The sequence below is a fragment of the Bactrocera dorsalis genome, chromosome 2 (assembly GCF_023373825.1).
Source record: "Bactrocera dorsalis isolate Fly_Bdor chromosome 2, ASM2337382v1, whole genome shotgun sequence".
Classification (NCBI taxonomy): domain Eukaryota; kingdom Metazoa; phylum Arthropoda; class Insecta; order Diptera; family Tephritidae; genus Bactrocera; species Bactrocera dorsalis.
The window spans coordinates 11,460,137-11,480,185 of NC_064304.1; the positions used below are offsets into that span (position 1 = coordinate 11,460,137).

The window sequence follows — 20,049 nt, forward strand, 5'->3', positions numbered from 1 at the left end:
TCAATTAATTAGTTGTGAGTAATTAATACAAGTAAATTGAACGAAATTTCACTGACAAAACGTAAACACACAGCCTCTTCCGAATTTTACTTTCTCAACATTCTCTTTACTTGGCGAATCTTCACACTTCTCTCAATAAAGTATACTGGTATTTGCGTTTAGTTTTCGTTTTCATATTTTCGTGGTGTTTTCCAATGAATTTTTAAATGTCTTTTACAAATGCCTTCGATGTTGTGCAGTTTCCTTTTCATGTTTTTTCAATTAACCAAATATTAAATAAAGAATTATAAAATTAAATTACTAAAATTGTTATTTTTTTGTTTATACGAATTCGTCTCTTATTAATTGGAAGTATGGTATATGAATTAATTTAAGTGAAAGTTAGCAAAAATGCACCAATACTTGTAAACTTTTTGAAAGATTCTGGAAAAAATAGAATCTCGTTCCTTTCGATTATATATTTGCTACATACATATATTCAGGTTTATGTAATCGCGTACCAAATGTTTCGATCAATCATGATTCTGTCCAAATGGTTTAGGTTTATGCAACAGTGCCACAGATTTTCTATCTCTTATTTCCTTAAAAGTTATATAGTCATTTATTTTCCTATTGTGTATCCTATATTGTAAATCTTTTGATTGATGCGATGTGTGGGAAGTGACCCCGTTGTTGAAACCAAATGCTGCCGAGCTCACGACCTTCAATTTTAGGCATTAAATAGTCAGTTATCATGATGCGATAAAGGTCGCAATTGATGGTTACGTTCTCACCGCCATAATTTATGAAGAAATATGGACCGATGATTCTATCGAATCGGAAGAAATGATAGCTCTTGAATCTCTTCAGGTTGCTTTTCGTCCCAAATGCGGCAGTTTAGCTTGTTCACATACTCATTAAGCCAGAAATGGATCTCATCGCTGAACAAAGTTTCGATCGAAAACGTTGAATCTTCTTGGAACTTTTCAATAGCGCATAGAGAGAAGCGATGTCGCTTGAGAAGGTGGAGTGGATTAAGTTCTTGTACAAGCTGTAAAGTGTACGCTTTCAATTTAAGATCTCGACCTAAAATGTGCAAAGTCATTCCATTCGTCAGTTCGAGTTGCTGCGAACGGCACTGAATCGTCTCTCCACGGTCTTCGTATACACTCTCAGCCACGGCTGCTATATTTTCTTCACTGCGTGCTGGAAATGATCTATTGGATCGAATGTTATTCAATAATGAATGATGGATTTCAAGATGGGTGATGATGTTGCGAATAGTACGCTCGGCTCAGTAAGCCGATTATGTTGACCATAAGTTGAACGAAGCGCGCAAAACACATTCTTTACAGAGCGTAAATTTTCGCAATATAGTTGAACGTTTGTCTTTCCATGATAAAACGCCAAATAATACTGATCAAAAATAACATGATATTAAACGACTCATGCGTGTCTGTAAAACGCTATTGAAAAATTGCTTCTACTTAGATTACCCGTTATTAGGAGTGAGCTTAGGGAAGAAGGTTATATCTTTATGAAATCTAAGTAGAGTTAAGAAAAATTATTTTACAATAAACTTTATTTTTCTGGGTAGTGTTTATGGACGACCAAAAGTCAAAGCTTAAGTCGTTTGTTTTACATATTTTGAGTGCATACATATATGATACTCTAACTCTCTCTGAACTCTAAAAACTATCAAAAATTCAGCCAAAGTTTTCAACATTGGGTCTCTAACTTTGCAGTTAAGGTTTTGGCGGAGCAAAGATTCACCCACAAGAAAGTGAGTAGTGTATAATGTTAAACACCAAAATGGTATAAATACGGCAAAGTGGATAAAGTCTTCGGTTAATTGAGATTGATGATTCGTAAAAGTTCTTAAAATACACCCTTGATCCAATAATTGCCAGTATATAAAGATAAGGTGGAATCTATTCGATACTTGCTAGAATACAATATACTTAAAAATACTTAAGAACTCTTCTGCAACTTTCGAACAGCGTCTTCAGGGCAATGGAAAGTAGCTGCTTCCTGCATATAACGACAAAAAAATCCTTTGATGTTTATGACTCTAGAACTGAGAATGAAGACCAAAGCGGTCTTAAGATGGAAGCTCGCTTTTAAATAAAATTTGAAAAATATTAATATAATATTATTTATTCCAAAAAATAAAGATAGAAATGGGTTAAGTTAAGCACATTTGTTTACAAGTATTATTCACAAAAAAAAAAACCAAAAAACAACACACACACCTATGTACTAGTTACAAAAGGAGCACATACTACGTTTCTTATATTGAAAAATTCACAAAATGTTCAAAATTTGGCAACCAGTAAGAGCACCACTGTTATTCTGAATTTATTTTGTAATTGAATGACTACTCCTTCATTGAGTACAAATAATGAATAATCTGGATGATAATATTTGTATGTACAGCAAAGATTAAGCAAATAGCTTCCATATAAATATTATAGTAATAAATTGAGAAAATTTAAACAGGTGTTAGCACTTCGCAAAATTGCTTTTGTTTATTTTGAGGGATTAAGTGCGCTTGCAAGCCAGGAAAATCGATTTTTTTGTGAATTTTTTTCGAAGCGATATTTTATTTAAAACATAAATAAAAATAATTTTCATTTAAAGAGAAATTTTCAAAGGTTAGCAACGTTTACATAGAACTATTTTTATCTCGGTCGATTTGTTAAGTACATTTACCCTATATACATAGTACCCACAAGTGGCTACTTTTTGTCCCTTAACAGGGTATATTAAATTCAATACGAAGTTTGTAACACCCAGAAGAAAACGTCGGGGTGACCCTATAAAATATATATATAACAATTTTCTTTATTAAAATACTCGCATATTACACTGACCAATAAGAAATATTAATTCAAATCGGTCTCTCAGTTTTCTCTTTAGCGACTATGCATAGATTGGGCGACTTGAAAGTTCATCCATAAAAATAAATATTAAGCTGGTGGTGCTATTACTTGGGCGCATAGTGTAATATACAAAATAATCATTTGCAATGAACATTGAAACAAAATTTTCCTATACATATATACATAAATACTCAATATACGAGCATACTCATACATAGTTACGAGCCATTTTCTATTATTTTCATTGCAAATATGCCAAACTTTTACAATAATTGCGCTTTTAGGTTATTTTTCGTTGCTTTCGGTTGTTTTTACGTTCTCTTTTTCTTTTGTACTGCATAAAGCAGGGATATTTCTGTTTGTACATAAAGCAAAGTGCGCCATGTATGCCTACCATTATACAAGTATAAATAATAAATAGTCTGCTCGCGTGCAAATTCTTCAGTCAATGCTGCTTAGAAGGAGTGAGCAAAGAGAGACACCTGAATGAGAGTAATAAACCTGGCATTCTACTACTATTCACCTTTAATACGACAACTACTAAAGTGGCCCTTTGAATTTCGCCCTCAAAATTAGAAGCATGAAAATAGACCCGTGTTGTTAAAGCTGCACTTTTCTGGCTCCAACGATAATGCATAGTAGACTTAAGGAGTAAATTTGTTGCGTTAGAAAAATCAAGTCTTGCATCCTTTCTTGTAGCAAAAGAGAAATGCTCAAGCAACTCCCTTTCCGGAACGAGCGTATGACGTACAATGCCTGGCCTATGCTGTAAAGTACAAGAACAATGCGCAGTGTCTGCTACATTCCTCGTTGCGTTGCACTGCAGCAATACACAACTGCATCTATCTTATCTAGTCGCCCCGCCCCTCCATAGCGTATTTGGTAGTTTCGATTGTATATAAGAATTTGCTATAATGTTATTTCTTGTTGGTTTTTGGTTACTAAAATCCGTACCACATCCGAATCATTTTTAACTTTCAGTCACCAGATACACAGGCCTGGCAAAACGATTATCTTCAAGGTACCGGGTGTGAGATGTACACCGAAACCCTCTCACCTTCATTTACCGGCATGACATTCCCACAAGCCAGCGAGTAAGACCCGAAACAAGCGAATTATCTACTCTTGTTCTATAATTTTTTTTTTTGTTCTTACTTTACATTAAACTAAACAAAACAGAAATTTCGTACTTATAAATAATGACATTTTTTTAAAAAAGTAACTGCATTTTACTTAGCATTTATTAGAAGTAATGCAAATAAAAACATAAACTAAAAACAATATAATTACTACTAAAAACACAAATGAGACGCACCAGTGCAGGGAAGAGAGTGAGGTGTATTGGAGTGAAGTAGCTTATACTTCAAAATTTTGTCAGAATTGTACTAAAGTAGAAAACTTAAAACAAATTGTTTAATAGACTTTAGACTTCTGTGAATTTTTCAATATTTATTTTAATCCAAAATAATTTTTTTTTTTAATTTTTTTTTTTATTATTTTTTCTTTTCATTTAATGTATTTATACAACAAAATAATAAGAAAAATAGAAAAAATAAAAAAAAAATAAATAAATAATAAAATAAATATTTTTTTTTTTAATTTTTTATTTAGCCCAAAATAATTTTTTTTTATTTTTTCTCTATGTTTAATGTATCTATACAACAAAATAACACGAAAAATATAAAAATAACAAACAAATATTTTTTTTTAATATTTAATTTAATCCATGATAATTTTTTTAATAATTAAAAATAATAAGAATATGGTAAGAATTAAGAAAAAGAAATGTAAATACTTATACACTTACATTAATACATGATAGTTCTTTTAATTTGTCATTATTTTTTTCTCTACATTTAAAATATTAGAAAAGAAAAAAATATATAAGTATATATGTATTGTTTAATATTTAATTTAATCCATGCTAATTTTTTTTAATTTTTTTAAATTTGTTTTTATTTTGTTTCTCTCCATATTTAATATATTTATACAACAAAATAATAAAAATAATAGAAGAATTAAAAAATGAAATTAAATGCAAAAAAATTTAAATTCAAATTAAAAAATTACTAACTCTTAGTTTTGGTTTTAATTAATTTTGGACATTATTTAAATTTCATTTTTTTCATTTTTTATTAAAAATTTTTTCTTTCGCTAAAACTTAATTTATTTTAGCAAATAAAAATTAAAATAATAATAAAATCTTTTTTTTAAACCACACAATATTTTTCGAATTCCAATTTACTGCAATATTTCAAAATATTTTATCAGTACATATTTATAAATTTTTTTAAATATTTTTAATTAAGTTTTTATATTTTTTTATTTTGTTTTTTATTATTATTATACATATTATTAGTATTAAATTATTATAAAATAAGTTATTATTGTTTTGTAATTATTTTATAATTATTTATTTTAATAATAAATTAAAAAAAATTAATTTGAAATTCTTTGCCTTCTCTACTACATTCTTTCCCCACTAGTGCGTCTCAGCATAACTTCCAAAATTTTTTGAATTTATTTGGAATGTTTACGGTCTTGCATATTTTTTTTTGCCCTGTAATGACATTAATATAACATTCTAACAAAATCCAAAACTTAACGTAACAAAAAACGTTTAAAATCTGTACGCACATAGTTTCAACCACTTGCCTGTGTCCCCGCCTCCTGCATATTTAGCAAATACTAACATAACAATAAAGCAACAGAAACAAATTATTAAACAAAATTCTGGAAATTTTCGAGATTTAGATTTAATTTTTTTAAGAACAGTGTAATATAATAATATAAAGACCCTCTAAGTTTCGATTCATTCGAATATGTCATAGACATTATTATCATATGAAACTTTTTTTAGTGGAAAGGTTTAATTTTCATACACGTACACATACATAGGTATTGCATTTTATCACTTTCTAAATCAAATTAGAATATAGAACAGACATATGTAAAAATTAACTCTTTACTTCAATCGCGAAGCAATTTGTTCGAACCGAAAAATATAAGACATCGTGGCCTACAGCAAGACTTTTACAAGACTTTAAACTCTTGAATTCCAATAGATGTACTTAAGGCATTTTGTTCAATTTCTATATGTAGTACTCGTATTCTCCTGGAATCTTGAAACATAATAAAAATAAAAATCGCTGGTGGAAAGAACGGCGAATGTAGAAGTAATTCGAAGAGCAATTCGTGCAATATGGCGTTCGTTTCAATCGACTTGTAACTCAGTTGTCTGCTAAATTTTTTTGCCTAGACATATTTTATATGCGTTATGTCCAGCAAATTCTCTTGATACATTTAGAGTGACAGGTATCCAAATCACTCTCATTTTGTGCTCATCCAAACTAATTTGTTTAATGTTTTCAGCCAAAAGCGGTTTTTTTGGAATTTCTCTAAAGTGTTTCATTCTAGAGGACACTCTTTGGTGTCTAAATCTCGAAAATTTTCTACCCACTTACTACCACTGAATATAAACTTCATTCAAACAAACATATGTAATACATAAATTGTAATAAAAAACAACATTTAACATAATGACATTAACAGAAAAACCTACCATTAATGTATTTACCTTTGTACTATAAAACCCCAGGCAGCTAATGAGACACATAACATTAACACAAGCTGTACAGTCACAAACCCGTTTATCCAACCTCAATATTTTTGAACAATTTTTTCAAATTACTTCAAATGCTTGTTTGCCTACCACCTGAAAGTATACCACCCTAATTTTGGCTTTAGATATCAATGTAGCTAATCAAATGTCGCGTCAACACCCCAAAGCCCCCTAATACATATAATATACAAATATTAATACTACACATCTACAAGACGCTCACAGTCGACTAACCACTTCATACCAACAAGTAATTGCCGCATGTTTTGGACACTATTTTTAATGCTGATCTATATGCCTATATACAAGCATATATACATTGAAACTTACTAGGTAAAAAACAGCTCTTCCTCAAAGCACGACTCATGCTGTAATTTAACATTTTCTCAACAATTGCAGTTGTACGCCACATTAACATTGAGCTCAAACTAATATATAATACCATACTTAAGTTAATGAAATATGCTATTAACACTTACATACATACTGGCATATGTACCTTTACTTTCCCACCCAGTCCATAGAACGCTTACAAACTAATTACCACATCCTTTTGAGTAGTGCAATTAACTCAATTGCAATGAAAATGTTCCGCACACACATACAAACGCATTCTAGAAAAGTCGTTGGCATGCGTCCTGTTAGCAACACCGCTGTCCTCGTCGCTCGTGAAAGATGTGAATGTGAATGTGTTTTGTATATACAGCTTCGGTAGTTGGCTGCTTGTTTTGCTTAGCGCAGAAATAATAGTTTAATTTATTTTTAAAAAAATATTTTTTATACGTTTTAAGCGCGTAGTAAGTACTTTTTTTGGTATTTTTTAAATATAATATAATACAAAAATATATATCGCATGCGATTTTTTGGCTTTGCATGCAACATATGTTGTAAATATCTGTGCACTTTTTTCCAACACAAATTTTTATACTCTCACAATATTTTGCAACAAAATATAATAGCTTTTTCATCCAAAAATTATGGAAATAGATATTGAATTTAGTATATATAAAAATGATCAGGATAACGATATAAGTGGAAATTCGACCTTCTGTCTGTCCGTGAAACGATAACAGTAACCAGCGACACCTGTTTACTAAACATTTTATAAAGTGGGCGTTGTCTCGCTCTTTAATTGAATTAATATACATCTCCTTTAAATCAGAGAGGCTAGATCAGCCAAACTTGCTGAGAAGAAGTCCTTCTAGAACCTCTTCATACACTGTGGGTATGGATAAAAGCAGATAATAACCACGCCCACTCTATATATAACGGTAAAGACGACCAAACTGCGTGAACTGTGAATGAAGGCGCCACAAGCATTAAATTTACCAAGTAAGATGGTACGGAAGCATTGTATAAGAGTAGGGCGTGACGCCGCCCATCTTTATGTATAATACTCTATCTCAGTGACTTCTTCACCAATACAAATCAAGTTTGGTTTGTAAGGTTAACCAGGGATCACTACTATGCACTCTGAAAATTAGCGAAATCGGTTGGGGTTTTCAACTACTACCTACTTCTAATATGTAATTCAATTTATCAAAATAAAACGTCCAAAACTCGTCGTTGGTTTCGCCAAAATTTTTTAATATAAGGTGTTGCAACACCTGAGAGTACTACTTATATATATCTACACTTTTGATGTTTACAAATTGCGAGAGTATAAAATGTTCGGTTACACTCGAACTTAGCCCTTCCTTAAATGTTTCAATACAATTTTTTTTCACAGCACATTTGTTGTCTGCATGAATTTTTGTAATTTTGTAGTTTTTGTGTGTCCTTATAAATCATGGCACATTTTTTAAATACTGGATATTACAATTTTTTTCTTATTAATATTTACGACTTATCACTTATGTACATATACTGCTTTTTCAAAACTACTGCTACTACATAGTGTTTATATACTAATAATTTCGTATTTATCAACTCCTGTTCGCAGACTGTGCTTCTCGAAGCTGAAACTATTGCTAGTCGCTATCGAAATCAAAGGTGCCGAAGAGGGCGCGGATAGCAAAATATCGATAAATCCGCGTAATGCCAAAATACAGGCGAATACACAAGGCTTCTTTATAGCACAGAGTGCCGATGAAGTGAAACGGTAAGTAGAAGTTTATTTTTTTCATAAACAGAATTGTAATGTCTTATATATTGAAGCTATTTTTTATTATTAATTGGAATATCTTAAAGGGTGTAAAAACGGTAAAAAATTCATAAATTGTAAAATATAAAAAAATTACTAATATTTTGTAGGGGTACACCTAGTGTGCCATTCTAAAAACAGTCGATTTTTGCGAATTAAAAATGTCTCTTTTAATTCTTTTGATATGATATGATAAAAAAAAAAACAAGAAATGCAACTTGCAAAGGCAAAGCAAAAAGCTTACTCTTCAACCCTTATTGCGAAAGAGTTAAAAAACTCACCGCATAATAATTTTTCTATGAGCAATAAATTAATTTTAATAACTTCGACTAGTTGGCAATTCTTACTGAAGAACATTGTCAATAGAGCGGGAAAAATATGGCGTCCCTATTGAAAACCCCATTATATCCGATCCTTTCTTCATAATGACATTTTTAGTCAAAAATTATGCAATAATTGTTATTTTCTGTCCCTGGTTATTATACAATATCTTTTCGCTGCTTCTTTTCAATCATGCTAATTGAAAAGTTTATGAATTTATCGCTTAAAATCAACAAAAAGCATAAAATAAATAATTTATGATTTTGAGGCATTATAAATAGTGTAATCAATTGTAAAAATAATATTTCACTATTTTTGCTGGGACTTTGAACTCGAATAACTTTTGAACACGTCGACTTTGAAAAAAAAATCATATGAGTATATTTCATAGATCGTTACAAGAGTAAGTTTCTATGTTCACTAAACAATAATTTGTTCAAAGGCATTAAACAGCCAAACAAAATAAGAAAATATTCCTGAAATAAAAAACCACAACGAGCAAACTTTACCAATTTTTTTTTCATTTCGGACGATATTTGTACGGCACTTATGACCTGTTCATCCTAGTCACCCATCTTTATAATATGCTTGCCATTTTCTATAATATATTTTTAACATTATTAAAACATTTTATATTTCAGCGCCTGGTTCTACTGCAAGGCCTGCCATGAGGACATCAAAGACGAAACATTGATCAAGAAGTGTAAATGCAAAAACTGTAAGTAAACTTTCCATAAATATACGAATATAATATTTTAAATCATTTGTATAAAATATTTATTTAGTTTTACTTTTATATGCAAAATAAATATTAATTTCGAATAATTTTGATTCTCTAGTAAGAATTTTTGAATTTGGTTTTTCAATTTAATTTCAACTACTATCTCTAAAATATATTAAGCAACATGAAATATTGAGACCAATATATATTGATAAACAACATAAAAATTATAAAAATTGTAATTCTGCGTGTCATTGTGCTGTGAAGTTGTGAAGCAGTGCTAAAATTATATATAATATGGGTACGATTTTTTAAATTGAAGATTATACTCATTACGTTAAAACTATCTTAAAGTCTAAATAATTTATGGTAACAAAAAATTTTAGGTATTGAAAATACTAATACTGTTAATATGAAGCTATCTCTATTTACTAGTTAGTAGTACTTATATAATATATACACATATACAATAATTTTAATTTTAACTTTAAATGTCTATATAAATAATTATTATATACCTACCATAAAAAAAAAACAAAACAGATATTTAAGTTTATGGTATGATATTTAGACTCAAACTGACATGAAAATATATTTAAACACTTTTTTTTTTGTTTTTGAGAGATATACTTGTATATATTTTTTTATTTCTTATATTATATGTGCTCATAATATCATAATATCTTTCAAAACATCGGTGTATTCGCCCAAAAACAAAAAAACCAACAACTCTGTGGGTTCTGCCCATCGAAAAATACGCTGTGTTTTCTTTAAAAACTACATAATACAAATTTAATAATTTGATATTACGCTACCTTTATGTTATAGAAAACTATTGACTTATAAATATATATGAATATATTTACATTTATATAATGGTATTTCCAAAAATTTTACAACTCATAAACCAAAACAATACGCATCTCCCGAACAGTGACAGTACAGCCGAGGACCAAATTTGATGATTTAGGTAAATTATTTTTAAACCAGTTAAATTAAAGTGTGTTATAACGAATATGAATTTAAAAAATGTATATTTAAAAAATAAAATTTAATTAGAGAAAAAAGAATGCAAAATTATACACCCAAGAGCCCACACGAATTTTAATAAAACACAGAAAAATATTTTTTAAGCAAAATACACAAAATATTTTTTAAACAAATTTTAAAAAATCTTTAACACGTAATTTGCCTTCAATAAAGGCTTTACATCGGAATTTAAATTCAAACTTGAAATTTTTGTTTTTTTTTGGTTTCAAACACTTAAAACTTTTATTAGACAAACCGAGAGCCACCCAATCCAGTATCCATGAGCGTTACTTTTTGGTTTTGTTATTTTTTGTTTATTAATCCTAAATAATATTCGAAATTCAAACTTTTATTTACTGTTTTCAATGTTTAATTTCATTTTGTTTAAGTACTAATTACTAGCACTTCAAAAGTGCATTTTATTTCAATTTCTTTTTTCACATTAATTCAAACTAAGATGCCAAAATAGTTGCTCTAAAGCATAAATTGTAAATATTTTTATAGAAAAAACTCACACAATTTCTTTTTGAATATATTTTTTAAATATATAATCACAAGCTAATATATTTTATATGAAAAACAAATATATATATATATAAATAGGCGTATAATATGAACTGATTTTGAACCGTTAATCTTCTAAAACTCTTTGAATCTCATTAAATTGCCATAAAATGAAAAAAATATTATCTCTCACTTACCTTTCTCAATTACGAAAAAATAAAAAAAAAATAAAAATTAAATTATTTTATTTTTAAGAGCTGTCATTTTCGATTGAATCTTACGAAATTGGCGTTAAATAAAAAAAATATCTTTCACTTTTCTCAATTACAAAAAAATAAAAAAGAAATATTAAAAATCATTAACTTTGGAAAACATTTTTTTTTTTTTGAAGCTGTAATTTTAGAAAAATTTAAAAGTAACAGAATCAATTGAAGAATATATTGTTTATTTGTATATTAACTTTTTCAAAACTTGTAACTTGTTTTATTATTTTAATATTTTTTTTCTACCAATTTTTCATTTCATTTCTTTTCCACTCTCCCACCGTACATTTCCTTCAGAACTCTCTTAGATGTACCTGTAATTATTTATTTGTTCTTGTTTTCGGTACAAATTGCCTCTTTACACTACCGTTACCGTATGGCTGCTTCCTTAAAATCCTTATTATTAAATAAGTTTCAATATCAATTCTCAATTTCTTTGTCTGATTCCTCACTTTTTCTGTAAATATGTTTGCCTGCGTTGCATTCTCTCCCTAGACTTCCGAAGACCAAAGAGACAAACTTGATTTTTATTTGTAAAACCAAAACACCGAGGAAATTTACAATTATTATTATATAGAAAATTCTATTAAACACAAAAAATGTAATAGTTTTTTTTTTCGATATGGCAACACACCGTTCAAAATCACTTTTTTTAAACTCTATTAGCACACTATTTAAAAAAAACATTTGTAGAAAACAATTTGAAAATTTTAATGCACATAATTAGTAGTAAATAATGGAAATAAATTTTTTTATATATAAATAATTAGAAAAGCAGTATATTGAGGAAAGATTAAAAATCATTAACTTTTGAAAATCTTGAAATAGGAAAAAAATTGGAGAGTAGTTATTTTTTTCAATTTTTAGGGGATTAAAAATTTAATTATGTTTAAATTTTGATCGATTTTTTTTTAATTATTCAAATTAAACTTCAAATTCAAATAAACTCTTTGGCGAATATAAATAAATATTAGCCATTTTTCATAAGGCCTTCAGCTCCACTTCTAATCTAAAAAGTTTTGAGTAAAATATTGGAATCAGAGTTATAATAATTCTTTAAATTTACGAATAAAAAATGAATTGTTTATTACTGATGAAATATCAAACATATTCAATATTGTGTATACCCTTTCGTCCTACTGGTTTTAAAGCACATCCATTCAAACTTGTTGCCCGTGACCTTTCTGATTTCTGAAGCATTTTTAAGTTAGTTAGTGTTAGTTAAGGAGTTACATGGGCTTCCACGGTTAAAAAACAGACTTTGTCAACAATTTTTTCCTCATATAAATAATGAAATATTTTATTAGAATTTTTTTATTGTTCCAAAAATTCAATATTAACAAAGACATTATTAAATTAAAAAAAAAAAAATATTCTAAACTCGGCCATTGTGACGCCATTTCCGGTGACTCCTCCGAAAAAAATTCACCCACGTTGGCAGTATAACTCCTTACAAAATCATGTAAAGTTAAAAAATACCTGTTTTAGATAAAACTTTAACTTAGAACTTGGACGAGGGAAAAACACTTAAAACTTGGATTTTTTGGCAGAATTTTTTACAAAAAAAAATTAAATTTTCAATGAAAATTTCGCGCCCTTATTTTTTTCAAATAAAGGGTGATTTTTTAAGAGCTTGATAACTTTTTTAAAAAAAAAAAACGCATAAAATTTGCAAAATCTCATCGGTTCTTTATTTGAAACGTTAGATTGGTTCATGACATTTACTTTTTGAAGATAATTTCATTTAAATGTTGACCGCGGCTGCGTCTTAGGTGGTCCATTCGGAAAGTCCAATTTTGGGCAACTTTTTCGAGCATTTCGGCCGGAATAGCCCGAATTTCTTCGGAAATGTTGTCTTCCAAAGCTGAAATAGTTGCTGGCTTATTTCTGTAGACTTTAGACTTGACGTAGCCCCACAAAAAATAGTCTAAAGGCGTTAAATCGCATGATCTTGGTGGCCAACTTACGGGTCCATTTCTTGAGATGAATTGTTGTCCGAAGTTTTCCCTCAAAATGGCCATAGAATCGCGACCTGTGTGGCATGTAGCGCCATCTTGTTGAAACCACATGTCAACCAAGTTCAGTTCTTCCATTTTTGGCAACAAAAAGTTTGTTAGCATCGAACGATAGCGATCGCCATTCACCGTAACGTTGCGTCCAACAGCATCTTTGAAAAAATACGGTCCAATGATTCCACCAGCGTACAAACCACACCAAACAGTGCATTTTTCGGGATGCATGGGCAGTTCTTGAACGGCTTCTGGTTGCTCTTCACCCCAAATGCGGCAATTTTGCTTATTTACGTAGCCATTCAACCAGAAATGAGCCTCATCGCTGAACAAAATTTGTCGTTAAAAAAAGAAAAGAACCGAACACTGATTTTGGTAATAAAATTCAATGATTTGCAAGCGTTGCTCGTTAGTAAGTCTATTCATGATGAAATGTCAAAGCATACTGAGCATCTTTCTCTTTGACACCATGTCTGAAATCCCACGTGATCTGTCAAATACTAATGCATGAAAATCCTAACCTCAAAAAAATCACCCGTTAGTTGTAATCGAAAAAAATCTTTCTTTCTTGTATCTCAAAAACCTGTGTAAAATTTCACGAAGAGCGGTTGAGTAGTTCTCGAGAAATTTTGGCAACCGACTTCGAAAACACCGTTTCGAGAAAAACGCATTTAAAGACAGCGCACTTAACCTAGCTAGCCTCGAGCCCACAAATTTACAAAGCTGTATCTCCGAAACCATTATTTGAATCAAGTTGGAAATTTAGGTCAATATTCTAAAGGTGTTTTAGAATTTAATAGGACAATAAAAAATCGTTTTTTTTTAACCCGTAATCCCATGTAACCCATGAATCAATTTCCAACTCCGAGGTGAATTATCTCCGTGGCAGTTTATAAACAGGTGCAGGTAACCTGGTGGCAATGAATCATGTTTTTAAGGTTCATGTGACTTGGCGCCGCATTTGTTGAAACAAGAAACCCTCTAAGTTCATCTATTATATTTTTTACTATACCTGTCTAAAACTTTTCGAAATTACATTTCCAGCCACATTTTGATCTAATCGTTCTATCGTGCTGAAGACTGGTATAAACTTCTCTTCAATCACGTACGGATTTTTCAGTCCAAGAAAAAAAGTGATAGACGAATACTATATTATCGAATAGAGAGAAATAGATTGTGCTGATAGGAAAACCCTAGTTTTATGACTTATGTAAAAATTTTACAAATTCATTGCTGGAGTATTTATTATAATTATAAGCAATGTTTTTCAAGATATTTATCTTTAGAGGTTAATATTTTCAATTGTTGTATCGTCAGAAATGAAATTGCAAATTAGATCAGACAATTAGATAGACATATTACTTCTAAAAAATACAATTTTAGGTAATTTATAAGAGGGTTTTCGATTTCAAAAAATTTCACATTTTTTTTAATTCTCAATAAATTCCGCATTATCTTATCAAGAATAAATAAATCTCACACTCACTTGGAATAAACAAACAAATTAAATGATCTACTTTTATCTTGCAATTGGCTTGAAACACTTTTAATAATTATTTGTACAGACACCTATATTCATAAACTTACCAAAGATGTTTATGATGAACGCCGACCCACACACATATACCACTCCAATTTTCTTTCGAATAAGTTACTTAAACCAAGAATTTTTTTGAACTTTCCCTTTTATATCAAATCTAAATACTCTGCACATAAACGTAAATTGCTTTTTCCTTTTGTTAGCTCGTCAATGTTCTAATTGCTGATGAGCAGTGCATGGACTGGCACAAACTCGAAACCAAAAAATAAAGAATATACATAAACATAGACGTACATAATTATGTAATAAGCAATAATATTATGCATATATGGTAATAATATAATTACACATACATATGTATACCGTTATGTAATTACAAATGCAAGTATGAGTCCCTTATAGTGTATGTTATACTGCCACTTATGTAATTGCCCCATATTTATGGTTAATTGATTGATTGATAATACCAAATGTAGTTCTATATTTGAATATTTGGACTTGAAATGTTACTGCTTAGGTATTTGTCTTACATACATATATAAATAATTATTGGTATTTGTTATGAGAATTATATGGTAAACAATTGCAAACAAACTTTTTGAAGGAAATAGGTATCTAGCATAGAGAGTATTAAGCAGCATTTCCGGTAGAGATTCGATAAAGTTTACGAACGTGCAATTTTATGTCTAATTACATGCATTACAAGTACTCGAAAGCGTTAGAAAATGTATTGCAGGCGATAAATATATGTTGAAAGTAAACTATATACTCATAGCAGCACAGAAGCGCACATATGTTTCCCTACTTAAAACAATTCAAATTGCACGTTGCTCGATTTTTTATCAAATCTCGCACAAAATATTCAAAACGTATATATTACTATTATAAAAAGTATATATTAAACTATCAAACAATTTCATAAAACACTCACACACACTTGCAGGTCTAAATAATATGATAAATAAAAAAAATATATAGATAAACAGTAACTTAAAAAACATACATACATATTTACATGAGTATGTAGAAAGTAAGTTATGCGTTTTTATGTATTTTCGGTAAAGTAAATTAGGTATCATTCACCAAAAGGCATTGTATGTAAACATAAACACCACCGCAATACGTTGAAAAGAGTATATAAAACTATAAATATATATGTATATACGAATGTTTCTACAGAGTTACACTTGTTACAAAGCAAATGTAAATACGTTCTTGTAGTGTTTCACAACATAGTACACACCTTTCTAAATATATATAAATATATAAATAAAGTACATATTGTATAATCAGTTGCGTTTAGAGCATAGACAAAGAGTTCGTAGGTGCGTATACGTAACATTCTTACCACTAACTTATACATACAGTATTGTACGGCTGTTCAACCTGATTTGATCAAATGATAGTAGGCACAACCAACACAACTGTAAATATGTATTAGTTAGACAAGTAGCTGTGATAATAATAAGAAATGCGTTGCGTTCTTTTGCCGATTCTTAAGTATGCAATAGTGTTGTTGATGAAAAGAGTATGGGAAAATTAATGAAAATATATGAAAAAAGTAAAAAAAAATTAATAAAATTAATAAAAGATATAAAAGATATAAAAAAAATTATAAAAAACTTTTTTAAAAAATTAAAAAAAAAAAATATTTAAAAAAGAAAATTTTTTTTTAATTTTAAATTTTTGAAAAATTATAAAAACAGCAAAAAAGTTATAAAAACGTGGCAACCGAATAAAATCCCCGAAGTTACGTGCCTTTTGTGACTAATCGCTACCGTAAACGGCAACAACAATTGCATTTGAAATTTAGTTAAATTACAGCGTTTTGGTTAACAGTTTGGTTGCATTGGATGAGGCTTCGCTAGAGCCAGGATACACACACGCCGCTGCAGCTTAAACACTAACCGCGCATTTGACGAACCGTTTGTTTATTTCAACCGTAGCAGCAGTAGCGCAAGCTTTTGATTCTTATTCACGCGTTCCAGTTCGTAAAAGTATGCGCTGCATTGAACCCTCTTGGCGATGGAATGGCTTTTGACAACTCAACTACGAATGTGGATAGTGCAACAAATAATGCGAAGTTGTGTGAATGGGGTCTAAGACAACAACAATTAAATAATTATCAGGCCATTTACGACGGATGTTCTCACAAAAACCTCTCAATATGATCAAATTTCTTTAATGACCGTCTCCCGCTCCGGAACAAATTCATGATGAACCCAACCCCGAATATCGAAAAAACAATGAGCATCACCTTGATTTTTGAGCGGTTTTGGCGTGTTTTTTTCGGTTTCGACTTGTCTTTTCCCTTCTTTCCGGCGATTTTTGCCTTGTTGGCATGTCAAACTTATAAGCCCATGTCTCAGTAGCAGTTATAATGCTCTGCATAAATAAGGATTCGGAATTTGTACGACCACGCTTGTCCAAATAAATCTTTTTACGATACTCTTTTTGAAAAAGCTTTATCGGGACGAGTTGAGCAAGAACGCGTTTCATACCCAAAATTTCGATCAAAATCATTCGAACGGATTCGCTAGAGATGTCGAGCTCTCTTGCCATCTCTCTTAACACTTACCTGATGATCTTCAAGCACCATATCCTTCACTTTTTTAATATTCTCATCAGTTGAAGAGGTCGAATTTACTGTCGAGTTTATATCAAAAAATCTACTGAGCACTTCTCGCGTTGTTTGTTGGACTATTTACAGAATAAATAATATAACCTAACATATACTAACATAATATTTATTAAGAATAAAGATATCAGCAACGTTTCTTTTATAAATACAATTTCCCCACTGTGCGCCACAATATGGCCAAGGTCGTAAGTCTTCTAATATACCAGTACAAGTATAATAGAGCGCATTTCATCAATCACACGTATCGTTTACTTATGCGAAATATACCTAACTAATACTAAAACATAAGTATTTATGTAGTAGCTATACATTTACATTTACAATTACATATGCATATATAATTATTTTGGAAAGTCAAATCGAAATTAAAACATTCATTGATTTCTTATATGTATTATATAAACATTTGAAGCAAAACCAAACAACAACAACAAATTGTAAACCATCTTACAGATGTGGGCATGATTATGATGCAGACCGGAATGGTGAATCAAGGCATTACCTCAGTCCTTAACCAAATGGAGGGTATGCAAATTAGCCAAACAAACCAAAATCCTAAGCAAATTAATCGTAATAATAAAAATAACCATAATTTTAGTAACAATCCAAACAAAATTTTTGCTTAATCCAAAAATAATCACACAAGAACAACAAAAATCCAATTCATTGCATTACCTTGCCAAATGCATAGTTATAACAGTAAACAAGTAAATAAAAAAATAAAAAATTGCAAATCATTAACTCAAAGCAATTGCCTGAAGTACCTAACAAAAGCGTAAACTATAACTTAACTAAACCAGCAGTTAATAAACCGCCATTTTACATAAGCAAAGTTGCGCTATTTCTTGTAATTTTCGCAATTTCTTTTAAATGTGCCTTAACATGCTTACATACATGCGTACATAAGTGTTTTAACGCCAAAAATGGCAGCTAGCTCTTTACATGCATACCACACTTATATACTTTCTATCTATGTGTACATATGCAATTACGTGTTATTCCTGGCTGCTACATGGAGTTAATGATTATTTACGCTCTCTTCTACCAACTTTATTTGCAAAAAAATAAAAAATAAATAAATATATGGTATAACATAATACTACATGCATACTGTATATTTTGCTAGCAACTTTTTAGAGCAAAAGTTGTCCCTAAGAAATAATAATACAAACCAATTTGCAAACATAAGCCGCTTTTAAAATAGTATAGATAGTCACGCTCAATATACATAAATAAGTAGACGCAAAATCTAACCTTGAAAGGGACTGCTGATAAAGCGCTAAATAGAACGAGCTTATATTAGGATAATATATGCTACATACAACACATGTTTAATGTACACATAATTAGAATCCCAGCTTGGCTTTAAGCATTCAAATTTTACGCTTAAAGCCGAGTATTGCTTTGGTTTCGAAAACTTCAAACAGTAGTTTTGAAATTCTGTTCTCAGTATACATAATGCAATTATGAAGTATTGTTAATCATTTTCCAAAAGTTTTATACCAACATTCTAAAATTCCAAATTGGTTGCTCTGTAAATGCTCCAAGGCATAAGAAATATGTTACTGAGTTTAGATGTATTATATATTTACTCTTCAAAAAGTTTAACCATGCTTTAGAAGGAACACCAAAAGCGTTTAGATACATATTGCATTCCACAAAGGGTCTTATAATTTTAGACCCATATGAATCCTTTATACCGAAGCTTAAAAAACATCACTCGTAATCCCTCAGCGACTTAGAATAACACTGATGCTTTATAGAAGAAGTAGATAGTATATTAAAAACTTAAGACTAAGGAGCTAATATATTATAGAAGTAAAAAATAGCAATAAGATAAATTTCGCAAAGGCTTTACATAATTATAGTATATCCATGTTAAATAATCACTTTTTTGTCAAATTAAAGTACTGTATGTTAATATAAGAATGGTGAAGCCTCATATGAACTCGGCTAGTGCAAAAAACAGATACATATATCATCTTGCTCTACTTCTACCATCGCTCAATTAGCTGCAAGACGTTTACACGGGCCACACGAGCTAAATTATCTTATGGTAATTTAGTAATAATTTAGATTTTATAAATGATCTCTAAGCTTTTTAAGGGTTAGCCATCAAATTAGACCCGGACTAAAACAAATTACATTTTCACGTATTTTAATGAAAATCTTTATTATCACCACTGTTTGAGCCAGTAAAATCATGCCAACGCTTAATCCCGTTTTCCATAAACCTTTTAAACCGGCTTGGATGAACTTCAGTGCTTTCAATGAATTTTGTTTTTTTTTAGGTTTGAGGTCATTTTATTATTAGCTAAATTGGCGAACAGCTTGATGACATATGTATTCATAACACCGAACTCTCATACCAATTGTCTTAAGCAATTTTTGTCGA

The 20,049-nt window shown here is 29.9% G+C and overlaps 1 protein-coding gene across 48 annotated transcripts in view; it reads left to right on the forward strand.

Annotated features, from left to right (window-relative positions):
• LOC105227540 (calcium-activated potassium channel slowpoke) overlaps window positions 1-20,049 on the forward strand; it is a 160,893-nt gene that overhangs the window by 112,704 nt on the left and 28,140 nt on the right. For 21 of the 48 annotated variants that reach the window (XM_049449577.1, XM_049449568.1, XM_049449597.1 and 18 more), the window contains 2 exons: window positions 8,426-8,584; window positions 9,589-9,665. In XM_049449577.1, the coding sequence (XP_049305534.1) occupies window positions 8,426-8,584; window positions 9,589-9,665 (236 nt within the window). Of the gene's footprint in view, window positions 1-3,842; window positions 3,956-8,425; window positions 8,585-9,588; window positions 9,666-10,602; window positions 10,639-18,107; window positions 18,180-20,049 lie in introns of all 48 variants that reach the window. The other 27 variants (XM_049449592.1, XM_049449610.1, XM_049449586.1 and 24 more) reach the window with 5 other exon arrangements.